The 17,382-nt window shown below is 36.3% G+C and overlaps 1 protein-coding gene across 1 annotated transcript in view; it reads left to right on the forward strand.

Moving 5' to 3' along the window:
• The window catches only part of LOC115215602 (succinate dehydrogenase [ubiquinone] flavoprotein subunit, mitochondrial), a 44,208-nt gene that overhangs the window by 9,036 nt on the left and 17,790 nt on the right, over positions 1-17,382 (forward strand). Inside the window, exons 2-7 of the mRNA XM_029784824.2 lie at positions 8,196-8,291; positions 10,169-10,330; positions 12,618-12,761; positions 13,075-13,239; positions 15,214-15,362; positions 16,354-16,478. Coding sequence (XP_029640684.1) covers positions 8,196-8,291; positions 10,169-10,330; positions 12,618-12,761; positions 13,075-13,239; positions 15,214-15,362; positions 16,354-16,478 — 841 coding nt within the window. The remainder of the gene's footprint in view (positions 1-8,195; positions 8,292-10,168; positions 10,331-12,617; positions 12,762-13,074; positions 13,240-15,213; positions 15,363-16,353; positions 16,479-17,382) is intronic.

Here is a 17,382-nt window from a genome sequence, read left to right on the forward strand (position 1 = left end):
CATTATTTCATTATACCTCTTTCTCCAGGATGCATAGCTCACACCTGATCTGTGTTACATTACGTTTAAAAACATTTTTCAACTACCTAAATAAAAAAAACTATCTTAGAATGATGAAAGCGATGTTAAAACTTCATCTGCCTGTCAGCTATTTACAATGAGTGGTTGACAATAGAACCCTTGTGGTGATGGCCAGTCACTGTTAGATAAAATGTTACAGCCAAGAATACAAGTTTTAAATCTTGTATGACAATTCTGTTGACCAAAATTTGAACAACTGTGTGCTTGATCTGAAAGAAGTTGAAATACAATAAATGTAGTTCATTTATAAATTTATGATTTCATACTTTCCAATGTACTATCACAATATAATACAAGACTGGGCTGCAAAATTCATAGGCTGTCTATGGAGGAGTGATGCTAGGGCTGTGAAATCTTGTATGCATTAATTTCAGCTGTTCTTATTAATAACTGGATTGTTTCTTTCCAAGTAAACTGACATCAGACTGTTCAAAGAAGACATCAAAAGTAACTAGTAGTGACTTCTCTTGAAAATCGACAAAATTTGGCATTGTGCTGTTATCAAGTACCAGCAGAAAAAGAGTTTATCCATCAACAACATTCATGATGACATGGTTGCTACATTGGGAGATGACACTCCAGCTTTATCAACATTGCAAAAGTGGGCAGCTGAATTTAGGAGGGAAAGGGAAAGTCTTGAAGATGACCCCAGATCTGGATGTCTTGCAACTGCCACCACTGAGGAAAACATTGATTATGATGAATGACAGGCGATTGACTATAAATCAAATAGCTAATGCTATTAGCTTATCCTGTGAGAGAGTTGAGAATATTCTGCTCAGTGAACTTAGAATGATAACGGTTTCTCAGTAGGTGCCATACCTTCTGATATCTGATTAAAAGTGCACCAGGCTGATCACATCATGGCAAAATCTGACATTGTTTGAGGCAGATCCAGCTGGTTTCCTTGAATGTTTCCTAAGCCAAGATGAGAGTCAACTTTACTTTGAGCCAGAGACAATCCATGCAGTGTAAACACTCTTTCCTCACCTGCTCCAAAGAAGGCCAAGGACATTTCATTTGCAGGGAAGGTGATGGCCTCAGTTTTTTGGGATGCAAAAGGCTTTGTGTTTATTGACTATCTTCAAAAGGGCTGCTCCATCAATGGAGAGTACTATGCCAACTTGCTGAGGCAGTTACAAAAGGCTATCAAAACCAAAAACCCAGGAAAACTGACGAATGGTCTTGTTTCATCAGGGCAGTGTTCCAGCATTGGTTTCAATGACTGCTATGCATGACTGTAACTTTGAAGTTGTTAATCACCCTCCCTGTTCTCCTGATTTGGCTCCATTTGTTCCTTGACATGAAAAAACACTTGACTGGGAACCAGTGTCTCAGTGATGATGAAATCATATCTGCTGTTGACTTTTTTGACCAGCAAGATGAAAACTTCTTCACCAATGGGATCCAAGCACTCCAACACTGATGGAAGAAGTGTGTGGACTACAAGGGGGGCTATGTTGAAAAATAAACCTCATTTGGTCACAATCTATGGGAGTATCTTGGTCAGCCTATGAGCTTTTCAATCAGCCTTCATATGTATGTATCTATTTCCATGTGTGTGCATGTGCTCATTGGTTTACATTTATATATCTTTGAGAATCACAAGCTACAGTTGGTGATGTTGTCATTTCTTTTGTCAACAAATTGTTTTTTGCTTTTCACCTTTGAGGATGTGTGAAATATCAAGGGGTGACCAACTGTATAATTGACTATATGTTGGTCAAGGAAATTACCAAACAGGATGTGAAACTTGTATTTCTGGTTTGAGGTTTTGTGTCTCTGTGATTAACCATCAGGGCAGTACACCACTACTATGGCTTTGTTATATCCACTTGCTATGAGTAGCTGACATGCAGATGAAAATTTAACATCCCTTGATGTTTCTCAACCAAGAGTTAGTGACGGGAAGGCTATTTGGCTGTAAAACAATGCTTCATTGCTGTTGCAAAATGTCCAATTATATTTTTCCATCTTAAGTTCTAATGTGTATATACTTAAAGGCTTTCAGTCCATAAACTTTTGCACCTTTCTATATTCTGTAGACCAAATCTGCAGATTTATCGCACCTTGCATAGAAAAAATGTGTGTGTGTGTGTATATATATATATATATATATATACACACACACACACATACACGCGTACAGGAGTTGGACAAAATAATGGGAACACCTTGCATCATAGCATCATAATTTTGAAATATCTATAAAACTGTCAAAAGCTTGTTTATTTTTATGTTTTTTGATTTCTTATTAGTGTTGTTTAATATGTTTTGTTAAAATTGCTGTTTCTTTTCAGATAAAGGTAATTAAAATTCACTAAAATGACAGATCTATCAGACTTTCAAAGAGGTTAAATTGTTGGTACTTGTATGGCAGGTGCTCGCATAATGAAAACAACCAAAATGTTTGGTGTATCAAGAAGTACTGTCTCGAAAGTAATGACGGCCTTTGAGAAAGAGGAAAAAACCTCTTCATTGAAACAAAACTCTGGAAGAAAACCAAAACTTTCAGATAGGGACCGTTGGACTTTTATGCATATTGTTAGAAAGGATCACAAAAGTGCAGAGCTTAATGACCACCTCGAGAACCCATTTTCCACAAAAACTGTTTGCCGGGAGCTGCACAAAGCCAGATTTCACAGGAGAGCTGCAATCAGAAAACCACTACTTTCAAAAACAAATGTTGCAAAGCATTTATAGTGGAGTAAAAACCTACAGAATTGGTCCCTAGAGCAGTAGAAGAATGTTATTTTCTTGGATGAGTCATCCTTTACCTTATTTCCAACCACCGGCTGAGTATATGTGTGGAGACAGCCAAAAGAAACATTTGATGCAGACTGCCTTCTTCCAACTGTTAAACATGGAGGAGGATCTGTGATGACCTGGAGGGCTATATCTTGGAAATCTGCTGGTCCAGTAGTTTCCCTTGATGGTAAAATTAATAGTCAAGACTATTTAAGCATTTTATCTGATCATATTCATCCTATGGTTGCAGAACTGTTTCCAGAGGGAAATGCAATCTTTCAGGATGATAATGCACCAATTCACACAGCTAAAGTTGTTATTGAATGGCACGAGAAACATTCTTAGTGAAGTTGAACATCTTATATGGCCACCACAGTCCCCAGATCTCAATATTATTGAACATTTATGGTGTATTTTAGAAAAACAAGTAAGGAGTCCACCATCATCTCTTCAAGGACTGGAAACTGTTTTAGCTGAAGAATGGACAAAATTTCCTTTAGAAACAATTCAAACTTTGTAGAGTTCCTACCTCGTAAAATTCAAGCTGTAATTACTGCCAAAGGCAGTCCTACCCCATATTAAAATAAATCTGAAATTTTAAGGTGTTTCCATTATTTTGTCCACCCCCTATATATATATATATATTTTGAAATCACCATAAAGCTTTTTATAAGAATATAAAAGTCAAAATTTTACTATTATTTTACAAACATATTCTGTGGGAAAACCCCCCCACAAATTGTCTGTTTCATTACTTGTTGAAAGATATTTTAAAGTGGTTTTGTAGTTGGAGACCAATTGTACAATTGCTTATATTTTGGTCAAGGGAATTACCATATGGGAAGTAAAACTTGTATTTCTGGTTTGAGGTTTTGTGTAATTGCGATTAACCACCAGGGCAGTACACCACTACTATGGTTTTGTTACATGCACTTGCTGTGAATAGCTGACCTGCAGATACAAATTTAACAATCCTTGGTGTTTCTCAACCGTTTTCTTTACTTATGAACTCCTTTTATTCCTAATTCGCTTAGCTAAAGTCACTTAATCATTTGATGTTTTTAAAAATTCTTATATTTTTATAATTGTTATTAGTTATATGAAAAATTTAAATATTTTGTGTATTGAAGAAGTATAACTAATTTATTGTACATAAGTTTTTAACAACAATATTTTATATGGACCTCTAGGGGCCATATGAACCACAATTTTAGATAATTCTAAAAATGTTTCTTAACCCTTTTAGCATTCAGATTACTCGATCGAATGTAATGCTTATTTATTACTTCCACCTTAGCAAAGGTGGAGGTATTGTTTTCAGTTGTGTTTGTTTGTTCGTGGACAAGATATTTCAAGAACTGCTGGATGGATTCAGATGAAACTTTTAGGGTTGTTTGACCTTGTGACTAGCACAAAGTGATTAGATTTTGTAAAGTGGCATGTAAAAATCACCCAGTATGCTTTAAGTGGTTGGCATTAGGAAGGGCATCCAGCTGTAGAAACCATGCCAAATCAGATTGGAACCTAGCCCAGCTCTCCAGCTTAGTAGTTTTCAGTCAAACCATCCAACCCATGCTAGCATGGAAAACAGATGTTTAATGATGATGATGATAAATTACAAATCACATGTGGATTATGTATGCTGGAGTAGGAGGTGTAATGCAATGATGTGACTTCCTTACATAAGTGCTGATGTACTTTAAGTAAATAAGTTTTTGCCAGTAGTCTGATAATTTGGCTTCTTTTCAATATTTTATTGTTGGTAATAGTTGTACCAAGCAGACTTATGCTCATCTAGCTTCCTTGTCTATGGTGCTCACTCTCCCATGGCTGCTTTGAATGCAGTGCAGCTTTTTCAGATACATTTAAAAATAATAATGCACATTTTATACATGGGTAAATATGGTAGTTTAAAATTTCAGTTCATTTAAAAACCTAGGAAGACCCCTGTGTTTATTCAAGGTGACATTCTTGTTTACCAGTTGTCACAAAGTTATGTCAGGTTGTAGTTTTGCCAGATTATGCGTCTATTTAGCAAATGTCAGAAAGCTGGTCCTAAATACTTTAAATGAAGTAATTGTTCATGTATATATCCTAAACTTCAAGCATTTAGTCATAAAAATGAAATAGTCCTTTGTGTATAGAGTTGAACGAAACAAACTTGAGTTTTTCCTAATGAATGTGACAGCAGTTAAGACATGAAGATTATAGTACATGTTGCTCATGTGTTAGAAGTATTAAATATTGATAAAATTGGAAGAGTATTTGCTAGATTAAAGTGAACAAAAACAAAAAAAACAACTGTGGTTTTGAAGCAGAAAGCAGCTGAAGGGCTGCTCAGGCTCTCTGTCTGTTCTGACATGGTTTCTATGGCTGGATGTTCTTCTTAATGCCAACTACTCTATGCGGTACCTGCAGGGGTGCTTTTATGCAGCACCAGCATGGGTGCTTTTTATGTGGCACCAGCACCTACAGGCCTGCGATATTTGGGATGCAGGGACAAGCCTTTATGCAAAGACAACTATGCTTTTACTTAGCTTGGTGTGTCTTTTCAAGCACAGCAAATCATGTCATTTCCTCTGTGAGTCCCAATGTCTGTAGATCTTTTTTCACCACTTCGTTCCACGTCTTCCTGGGTCTACCCCTTACACATGTTCCCTCTACAATTAGAGATCAGCACCTCTTGATGCAACTGTCTCCATTCATACACATTACATGACCATACCAGTGCAGTCTTTCTTGCACACTGCATCTGATGCTATGCAAATCACTTACACTTTGTTGAAGTTCATGTGGTTCAGTTGGTCTTTGTACTTTTATATATATATATATATATATATTATACATATATATATATATATATATATATATATATATATATATATATATATATATATATATATATATATATATATATATATATATATATATATATATTTATACATATATATATATATATATATATATATATATATATATATATATATACTCTTTACTCTTTTACTTGTTTCAGTTATTTGACTTCGGCCATGCTGGAGCACCGCCTTTAGTCGAGCAAATCGACCCCAGGACTTATTCTTTGTAAGCCTAGTACTTATTCTATTGGTCTCTTTTGCTGAACTACTAAGTTACGGAGACGTAAACACACCAGCATCAGTTGTCAAGCGATGTTGGGGGACAAACACACACACATATATATATATATAATATATATATATATATACACATATATGCAATGGGCTTCTTTCAGTTTCCGTCTACCAAATCCACTTACAAGGCTTTGGTTGGCCTGAGGCTCTAGTAGAAGTCACTTGCCCCAGGTGCCTCACAGTGGGACTGAACCCAGAACCATGTGGTTGGTAAGCAAGCTACTTACCACACAGCCACTTCTGCGCCTATATGTGTAATATATATTTAATGTTAAAGCTGTATTATGTTTATAGAAACTTAAATGTACGTTATCATATTTTATGTACTTAATTATGTAATCTAGCTTGCTATGTTTACTCTTTGTGAGAAATTTAGTTCAGAATATCAAGGACTAAATAGGGACCGTTACATTGAGTGTAGAAAAAAAAAATGAAGGTAAAATACATTAACTGATTTTTAGGTACGAAAAGGTGAAGGCTACTTTATATTCAAAGATTGCATTGTACTTGAGAGTGAATAGAAGTAGTTCAGATTTAGATAATGAATTTCCTTTTTTATCTATCATACAAGATAACCATATAAAACAGAAAAAAAAAATACTGTTGCATATTAGAGCAGTACAGCTGATTGGTTAAACTGATTGTTTACATACTTAGAAACATTGGTGAGGCAATTCATTAAAACATTTGCACTTGCTGCCTTTTTTTTTTTCTTTTCTTTTTATCATCATTGTGTCAGTGTATACTTTTCTATGATTTCATAGACCAGGTGAAATTCGTTTGTGCATTTTTTGACAGAAGGATAATCTTTACTATTGCTCATCCTCACTTATCTCCAAACAAAATAATTTTTCACTAATTCTTCCAACACAAACAAATAAACGGCCAGATCGTGCGTGTTGTTTTTTTTAATACTATATTGCAAAACAAATAACCATACTTCTATATAAAAAGTGATTTTGTATACAATCAATGTGCAGTGTTAAGACAAGATCTCCTTCCCTCCCTCCCTCTCTCTCTCTCACACTCACACAGATTCTTCTTTCAGTTTCCATCTTCCAAATTCACTTGTAGGGCTTTGATTGGCCAGGGGCTATAGTAGAAGGTACTTGTTCAAAGTGCCATGCTGTCGGACTGAACTGGAAACCGCATAGGTGGAAGGAACTTCTTAACCATACACGTGCCTACTCTTTACTCTTTTACTTGTTTCAGTCAGTTGACTACGGCCATGCTGGAACACCACCTTTAGTCGAGCAACTCGATCCGGGGACTTATTCTTTGTAAGCCCAGTACTTATTCTATCGGTCTCTTTTGCCGAACCGTTAAGTGACGGGGACATAAACACACCAGCATCGGTTGTCAAGCAATGCTTGGGAGACAAACACAGACACACAAACATACACACACGCACATATATATTTATATATACACATGTACGACGGGCTTCTTTCAATTTCCGTCTACCAAATCCACTCACAAGGCTTTGGTCGACCCGAAGCTATAGAAGACAGTTGCCCAAGGTGCCACGCAGTGGGACTGAACCCGGAACCATGTGGTTGGTAAGCAAGCTACTTACCACACAGCCACTTCTGCCTACTATATTTTTTGTTATTTCTTGTAGTAGAGGTAAATTGATAAGTTATGAGTTCAAATCCATTGCAAATTTTTCTTAAGGAGACATTTCTATTATGCATTTAGGTCGTGCTGCTAACAGATTCCTTCACATGTACTCCACCATTTCAATTGTTTCATGATGTGTATTTTAGCTTTGCTACTTGGTAGATCTAAATTCTCATGAAGAATTTTATCCTTTTGAATATAACCATTTACTTTGCCAATAACTTTTAGTGCTATTTTAAATCATATCAATGAAGCTATATGCATTAAGAAACCTTTAATTCCAATGAAAATGTTCTCTTGTCCAGCATTTATTTTGTTTTTAAATTAAGAAGATATAGTTGATGGAATCTACTTCAATATTGTATTTTCTAAGTATTACTGGAAATGAACATCTGCAATTTGTTTCTAATTGATCAGTCATCATCATTATAGTGATGTCCATTTCTTTTTTTTATTTATTTCTGACAATGTAATTGTTTTTCTCTATAATCATGAAAGTTGTTTGCCAATAATGATTTTCTTTAATTTTTTGATTGTGACTTAATTTCTCTGAGTTTTGATTTTTATTCTATTGAGTCATCTATATTGTGATTTCAGGTGAAACCAACTGTAGCTTCAGTATCTCAAACTCGTGATTTTCACTTCAGAATCCATGGCCGTAACACTGATGCTAAACACTCTGCATCAGCCCAAGTAAGTTTTTTTTGTTTTTTGTTTTTTTTTTGACTTCACTGAAATGATTTCATGTTAACGAAGGAGCCTCTCTGTTTACTTGACCTAACCTATATATATATATATATAATAATTATATTAATAATAATAATAATAATAATAATAATCTTTGGATGAAATTTATAAAAAATTTTAATGCATTGCTACACATTTCCACAAATCACATGTCTCTTAAGATCATAGTCCGTATTCATGGGATGATTACAGTACAGTCCATAGTATCCATGAACACTGGGTAGATCATGTTCATGCATTCATTTCTTCGGGCGAAATAACATTAACAGATATTTAACTAAGCTGGAAAAGTTGATTGGGGTATATGGGTATTTCTTTGTGTATTTGGTGAGCATGAGTAGAAGATATTGCCAGTTAGCATCATTAAGCTGTAGTTGGCATAATAAAATAGCTTTTATATGCATATTCAAAATGTTTCCCAAAAACGAGCTTAAAGGATTATACATATATATTTATGTTGCTTTTGCTATCAGAAAATTTTTACCATCATGTGTTGTAATCTTAATATATAAAACAGAGCTTGTGTGTGGGTCTTATGGATTAAAAAACTGAGTTGCCAATTTTGACGTATGTGGTAGCAAAAGATTCAGTGATCTTTTGGCTGCCTTGCACAACTCTTTTTTACTACAAAAATAACCTCAAAAATGAGGTCAACTCGTGCAATTTTGAGGTTTTTATCTAAGAGAGACAACTCTGCCTGAACAATCTTTATGTCTTACATTAAAGCATAATGAGAAAATGTTTAAAATACATGGTGTTTTACCAAAGAATTATTTAGTAGATAATCTTTTAATGTGAAGTTTGTTTGTTTAGCCCAGAGTTGCCTCTGATGAAGCAGACTCATTGTATAGTTTTTTTCTTTCGGAAATACTGTAAATCTGTGCCTTTCTTTTGATGAAGGGGTGTGTTTTAAGAGACATTTGGTTACTATTTGTAATAGCTCAAGTGACCACAGACACACCCGTGTGTGTGTGTGTGTGTGTTTTGTTGTGGTGCAAAAAATACTTTCATAATATTTTGAACAATAAATTTTAAAGAAATCTGGACATCTTTCTTACTGCTAACCATTCAACTTCAAATTACAATTGTTAATTGTTGGAAGTCAAGTAGACTAAGATGTACATATAGTGTTATTGTATATACTGGAAGTTCAATATGAAGTTTTGAACTCATTATCTTGTGGTTAGTAATCCATTACCTTAAATTTGAAGCTATTGAGTCTTTAAACATTATTTTACTGGGCTTAGTCTTTCAACTGTTGCCATGATGGGGTATTACCTTCAAAAATTTAATCGACCATTCTGACCTCAGTAAGTATTTCAGTCTGGTATTTATTTTATAGATCTCTGCTTGATGAACCGCTAACCTTGAGACATAGTTGGACGCAATACTTGATTTAACAACAAATGTAAACAAACACACACACACACATTAGGTCAAGAATGACTGTGTGGTTGAGAAGTTTACTTCCCAACCACATGGTTCCATGTTCAGTTCCTCTGCATGGTGCCTTGGGCAAGTGTTTTCTACTATAGCCCTAGGCCAACCACAGACTTGTGATTGAATTTGGTAGATGGAAATTTCAGCGTTGTTCATCAGAAAATGACTGAAAAACATGTTTATAAAGAATAGTTGTTTGCTTCATATTTCTCATGTGCCTATTCTGCCCATAAGAAAGGAACAAGTAATACAATGTGGCTGTACATCATAACACCTGGGCAATGCCGGGATGTATTATTATTAATAACTAAAGAGTGAGGTGGGTAATTTTTAGCTGGCAGTTGAAGTGAGTGTAACTTATTTTTTTAATATTCTCTTTTCAGATAACCCGCGACTATCCAGTCATTGATCACACATACGATGCTGTTGTCGTAGGTGCCGGTGGCTCAGGATTGAGAGCAGCCTTTGGTTTGGCCAATGAAGGTTTCAAAACAGCATGTGTAACCAAACTGTTTCCAACCCGTTCCCACACTGTGGCAGCTCAGGTAAGTTCTGTCTGAAATGACTTATAGTAGTCTTAGTTTTTTTTATTGAACAAGTAGAAAGTTAAGATATTTAACCACCAGATCAAATGTAGAATAAATTATAGAGATGGTTTTATTCTGTTATAATCAGAGATTGGGAAAAGATATTTGTTGATGAAGGTGCATCGCTTGGTGGTTAGAACGTTGGGTTCAGAATCATGAGGTAGTGAGTTTGATTCCTAGAATGGGCTGTGTGTTGTGTTCTTGAGCAAAACATTTTGTTTCACATTGCTCCAGTTCATTCAGCTGTAGAAATCAGTTGTGATGTCATTGATGCCAAGCTGTATCGGCCTTTGCCTTTCCTGTGGATAACATTAGTGTTGTGGTGAGGGGAGTCTGGTGTATATGGGTGATTGCTGGTCTTCCATAAACAACCTTACTTGGACTTGAACCTCAAGGAGCAGACTTTCTAGCTGCAATCCCATGCTCATTCATGATCAAAGGGGTCTTTACCCTTTATTTGTTGATAGATTCAGTTTGTTGTGACAAGCCTGATTGACAAGATAACATTAATGTTACTTCAAAAAAAATGCTTAGATTTTGACTTCAATAATATAGTGTAGACATTGAAATGTTTACATATATATGTTTGTATGTAATTCTGTATCTAACATATGTACAGGCAAGGCCATGTTGTTAAGAAGTGTGCTTCATACTCTTTATGTTCTGAGTTCAAATCCTATATTAGTTAGCTTTGCCTTTCTTACTTTCAGCATTGATACAGTTGAATACTGAGGTCAGTGTGATTGACATGCCCCCTCCTCTCCAAATTTCTGAACCTGTACAAAAATTAGTAAACTATTGTTTTTATTATGAAGGTGGAAAGCTGGCAGTATTTAGTTACAGCTTTTAGTTACGTTCTGTGTTCAGATCCTGCCAAATCTAAATCTGCATTTCAATCTTCCAAGTTCAATAAAATAAAATTATAGTCATCAACTGAAGTCAATTTAATTGCCTTCAAAATTTGGTGCTTCATGTGCATTTAAGAAGTCATTAACCACACTTGTGTTGTCTTTTGCCCTGGTCTTTCGATTCATTCATGTCATTTGTGGCAAGAATATTATTTATTCCTTCTCTTGTTTTTTTTTTTTTTCAAATTGATTTTAAACCTTTAGCATTTAAACTGACCATATCCAACCTGAATATTCTACCATGTTTTGTATTCAAACTGGCTAGATTCAACCTATCACACCACCCTACAAAGCCATTCTGAAAATATACAATCACATCGTTATTAACATTTTGAAAATACAAGATAATGCATGATTAATTCAAAACAATGTGAATAAATAAGCATTACATTTGACAGAGCAATCTGAATACTAAAGGGTTGCCTTATGTAGTGACAACAAAATAGTTTTTTTTACCATTGGAATCCAGAGAGCAGAGACACTATAACAGAGGTATCAGCTGCCCAACCAACCCTTATTCAGGCAGTTAGTATTGGGTATACTAACTGCCTGAATAAGGGTTGGTTGGGCAGTTAGTATTGGGCATGTGGAGGTGCAATGGCCCAGTGGTTAGGGCAGTGGACTTGCGGTCGTAGGATTGCGATTTCGATTCCCAGACCGGGCGTTGTGAGTGTTTATTGAGCGAAAACACCTAAAGCCCCACAAGGTTCCGGCAGGGATGGTGGTGATTCCTGCTGTACTCTTTCACCACAACTTTCTCTTACTTCCTGTTTCTGTTGTACCTGTATTTCAAAGGGCCGGCCTTGTCACTCTCTGTGTCACGCTGAATATCCCCGAGAACTACGTTAAGGGTACACGTGTCTGTGGAGTGCTCAGCCACTTACACGTTAAGTTCACGAGCAGGCTGTTCCATTGATCGGATCAACCGGAACCCTTGTCGTAACCGACGGAGTGCTTCAAGTGTTGGGCATAACAGTTGGAGATTTGGGTGACTACCTTGAAGGGTTTAGTCAAATTGACCCCAGTACTTAATATTTTAAAGCCTAGTACTTATTTTATCAGTCTCTTCTACTGAACCACTAAGTTACAGGGGACATAAATCAACACTGATCGTCAAGTAAAGTAGGTAGGATGGACACACACACACATGAGAAATGAGTTTTCACAGTTTCTGCTGTCAACATTTCCAAAAAGTGTGGCATCAAGAATTGCTACTCTGCTGTAAATACTTTTCCTTGGTCACAATAATGGTTGACACCAACATTTTATTTTTGGTGGAGTTTTGATTATCCAAATATTAAGATTGCTAATTGCTGGCACTGTTATATCCATTCTAGGGAGGTATCAATGCTGCTCTTGGTAACATGGAAGAAGATGACTGGCGTTACCATTTCTATGACACAGTGAAAGGATCAGATTGGCTTGGAGATCAAGATGCTATCAGCTACATGTGTGAAGAGGCACCCAAAGCTGTCATTGAGGTAAGTGTTTCTTCATTTTCTTCTCTTCCCATTCACTTGATTGAGATGGTCAACGTTACTAGTATCAGTGGCATGAATAATGCACCCAGTGCACTCTGCAAAGTGGTTGGTGTTGTCAAGGGCATTCAACCATAGAGACCATGCAGATACAGGAGCACAATGCAGTCCTTGGACTCACCAGGTCCTCTCGAACTGTCCAACCCGTGCCAGCATGGAACATGAACATTAAATGATGATGATGATTATTTCATGTTTTCTCATATTTTTAACAAATTTCTGTGATTTTTCTTTTTTCCTTTTTTGTTCTGTTTAGCTGGAAAACTATGGTATGCCTTTCAGTCGTTTGGAAAACGGCAAAATATATCAACGTGCATTTGGTGGCCAGAGTTTGAAATATGGGAAAGGAGGTCAAGCACATCGCTGTTGTTGTGTTGCTGACAGAACTGGCCATTCATTGCTTCATACTTTATATGGAAGGGTAAGTGGAGATTTTCTTTAACTGTGTCTTTTGTCTGTCTTCTCTTTATTTGCTGTTTCCTTCTCCTTATTCTCTCTTTCTCTCTCTCTCTCTCTCTCTCTCTCTCTCTCATGTCTAGCCATCTCCTGTTTCTTTACCCTTGTTTCTCACTGTTCCTCATCTCTCCCTTTCTCATAACCCATGTCAGTATGGAAAACTGATGGTAAATAATGACAATGTATGTATTTGTCTTCAGTTGTAAATTTTTGTGCGACATATTTCAGTTTGAAGTGTGTGTTTATGCATATGTATGCATTTGTGTCTTAGCATCTGTGTATACACATGTATATATATAAGTCTCTACAGTTATGGCCAAATGTTTGGAACATAGGTCTTGAAATTAGAATTTTTATATTAAATGCTGAAGTACATATATTTGAATTGTACTTGGGCATAACAATTTTAACTTAAAAGAAAACATTTCAAACTCCATGAAATATACATTACCTGTACAATGTGCCATACATCAGATGTCCAAGTGATTGGGCAATATAAGATGAAGTGCTTTTGCTCAAGAAAACAATGTATTGCCCAGTCTGGCAATTGAAAATTGAAACCATGATCTCATGATGATAAGTGCAACACCATAACCACTAGGCCATGTGGCATCACACTAATGCATACTAATATATATATATATATACATATATGAAAAAATAAAAATTAGCACTAGGCTTAAAGACGCACAAAGCATCAACCTGTTTAGAAATACAAGTCAAAATCTATTATTATTATCAATTACTTATATTCACCACAGATGATATTAACAATGATAATATCTTTCTTCGAGTGTTTACATTCGAATTTTACTCATATATATATTATGTCTGTAATATAAATTGGACATGGGCAATCATTGTAGTCTTTCTTGTCTTGAGTTTCACGGCCTTTTGTTTAGCTTGTATGGCACACATTGAGCTCTTTTTGACTTACAACAACTGTTGAATGGTTATTGTGCCTCCTCTTGATCCACTTCAATAATGACCCTCAGTTGGTTCTTGTTAATCACAGAATATTGACTGCAAATTTCCTTATCATTAACCCTTTAGTTACCAACCCAGCTGAAACTGGCTCTGGTTCTGTGGTACAAATGTCTTTTCATAAGTTTTGAATTAAAATCTTCCACCAAACCTTAGTCACAATTTATGTTCCCAACACTAGCTTAATGGTAGCTAAATTATCTTAGTAAATTCTTCGTTATATTTAAAATAATTTAAGGAAACACAGAGCATCTCAAAATAAATATGGTAATGAAAGGGTAGCTCTCTTGTCTATTACAAAATTTTCAGAACCAGTAGTTGTATGTTGATTGAAATTATTGCTTTCCATCCTAATCTGCACTGGAACAATAAAATCACATGAATTTGCTTTTTTTCCTATTTTTGAGTAAAGGAAAATAAACAGTGCAAGCAAAACTATTAGCATAGACAGATATGTGGGCTTCAAAATGAGTATAGTTAACCCATTTGATACCAACCCCATCTTGGTCGCCCTGGGTTCTGTGGTACAAATTATTTTAAAAGTAGTCTAAATAAAAATTTCTCACTTAGCGGTTCGGCAAAAGAGACCGATAGAATAAGTACTGGGCTTACAAAGAATAAGTCCCGGGGTCGAGTTGCTCGACTAAAAGGCAGTGCTCCAGCATGGCCGCAGTCAAATGACTGAAACAAGTAAAAAAAAAAAAAAAATTGAAATTTCATGTTAATTTACTTTAAAAAAAATTAGCTTAATAATGACAAATTATTTTACAAAATTCTTCACTATGTTTGAAATTAACTGAAATAAAGATGTATTTCAACAGAAATATGGAATCAAAAGGGTTAAGAAAACTTTGTTTCAAAACATGTAACCAAGTTTAAAAAACACACACAATTATTTTTTACATTACACAAATATGTGAACTTAGTTGGTATATTCTTCTTCTTTTGTCTTCAGTCCCTTATGTATGAGACACAGTACTTTATTGAATATTTTGCACTGGATTTGATTATGGAAGATGGCGAGTGTCGAGGCGTGATTGCTCTTTGTCTGGAAGATGGTTCTATTCATCGAATCCGTGCCAAGAACACAGTCATTGCAACCGGGTAAGCATTGGAATCACGATAGCTATTTACCATCTTCCTCTGCAAATTTGGATTTATTTCATCATCATCATCATCATCATCATCATCGTTTAACGTCCGCTTTCCATGCTAGCATGGGTTGGACGGTTCAACTGGGGTCTGGGGAGCCCGAAGGCTGCACCAGGCCAGTCAGATCTGGCAGTGTTTCTACAGCTGGATGCCCTTCCTAACGCCAACCACTCCGAGAGTGTAGTGGGTGATTTTATGTGCCACCGACACAGGTGCCAGACGAGGCTGGCGAACGGCCACGCTCGGATGGTGTTTTTTATGTGCCACCGACACAGGTGCTAGACGAGGCTGGCAGACGGCCACGCTCGGATGGTGTTTTTTATGTGCCACCGACACAGGTGCCAGACGAGGCTGGCGAACGGCCACGATCGGATGGTGTTTGTTACGTGCCCACAGCACGGAGGCCAGTCGATGCGGTACTGGCTACGGCCACGTTCGGATGGTTTTCTTTATTTATTTATTTTTCTATATTTTAATTTTAATTTTAAAAACAATTACTGCGGATGTTTTACTGCTAACATATTTAGTAGGAAGACATAAAGTGTTGATTAGACTGTGGGTCACCCTACTCTACTGTCCTAGACCATATTTAACATATTTCCCAATCATTCTTCTCCAGAGCTTCAACTTTCAAAAATTCAGCTCTCAACCTTTTCTACCTTTGCTACATATGTCAACTAAGAGGTATTCTAACTTGATGTCCTAGGACTTCCTTATCAGTTATATCCTTTCTTTTTAAGACAATAGGGTGTGTTTCAAGGGAGATTTGGCTGATACATTTAGCTAGTTGAGTGGCCACAGAGCAACTTCATAGTTGACTCGGTTATTGATACTTTTGTTGTATAATGTTATTTGCATTATGAAGACCTATGAATAATTATTTTAGCTGTGAAGAAATGTTGCGATTTTGTTTATTTGTTTTGAACTGCATTCTTCTTTTCAGTGGTTATGGAAGAACTTATTTCTCCTGTACATCGGCCCATACCTGTACTGGGGATGGTACTGCAATGGTCAACAGAGCTGGTCTGTGCAATGAAGATTTGGAGTTTATTCAGTTTCACCCTACTGGTAAGTCTACCCATAATGTTTTTGTATGTTCCATGTGTCAACTTATATGGGGCAAAGGGTTAAAATTTCCGTTTTTAATCTTAATGCCAGAAGAGCTAAGAGTGAGGTGTATAGCGTAGAGTGGGCAACAAAGATTTGGACTTTCACCCCACAGATGTCTGCTATGATCTATGTGTGTGCTTTTACGCACCAAATGCCTATATAGGAGGATCTCTCAAAGCTAATAATGCAGTATTCAGTGTTCTAATAAAACATCCATGTTAAGTTGGATGTAAAGATTATTTTTTGGTGTTAATATTGCTTCCATAGTTAGTAATTAATTTTTAGTAAGCCTGCTGGTTATTTGTAACATCAGCGTTGGAAAAGATGCTGATATTCTATACATCATAGCAGCCAGATTTGACTGGTATGTGGTGACCAGATGCTCCCTCTGATGATTTCGAGTAGAATGAAATCATATGATATGGGAATTCCGGCGTCCATGACAGATGGTCTATGTATGTGCTTTAATGCACCATGTTCCTATATGGGAGTGAAGGCACATGGCTCAGTGGTTAGAGCATTGGGCTCATAATCATAAGGTGAGTTTGATTCCCGGACCGGGCTGTGTGTTGTGTTCTTGAGCAAGACACTTTTTCATGTTGCTCCAGTTCACTTAGCTGTAGAAATGAGTTGCAATGTCTTTCCCAAGGATAACATTGGTGGTGTGGAAAGGGGAGGCTAGTATGCATGGTTGACTGCTAGTCTTCCATAAACAACCTTGCCCAGACTTGTGCCTCGGAGGGTAACTTTTAGGTGCAATCCCATGGTCATTCGTGACCGATGGGGGTTCTTTACTCTTCTTACTTAAACTAAAAAATGTTAGCTAAAATATTCTCAGAAATATCAAGAGCTGCTACTCTGA

This window comes from Octopus sinensis, linkage group LG9, assembly GCF_006345805.1.
Source record: "Octopus sinensis linkage group LG9, ASM634580v1, whole genome shotgun sequence".
NCBI classification, from domain to species: domain Eukaryota; kingdom Metazoa; phylum Mollusca; class Cephalopoda; order Octopoda; family Octopodidae; genus Octopus; species Octopus sinensis.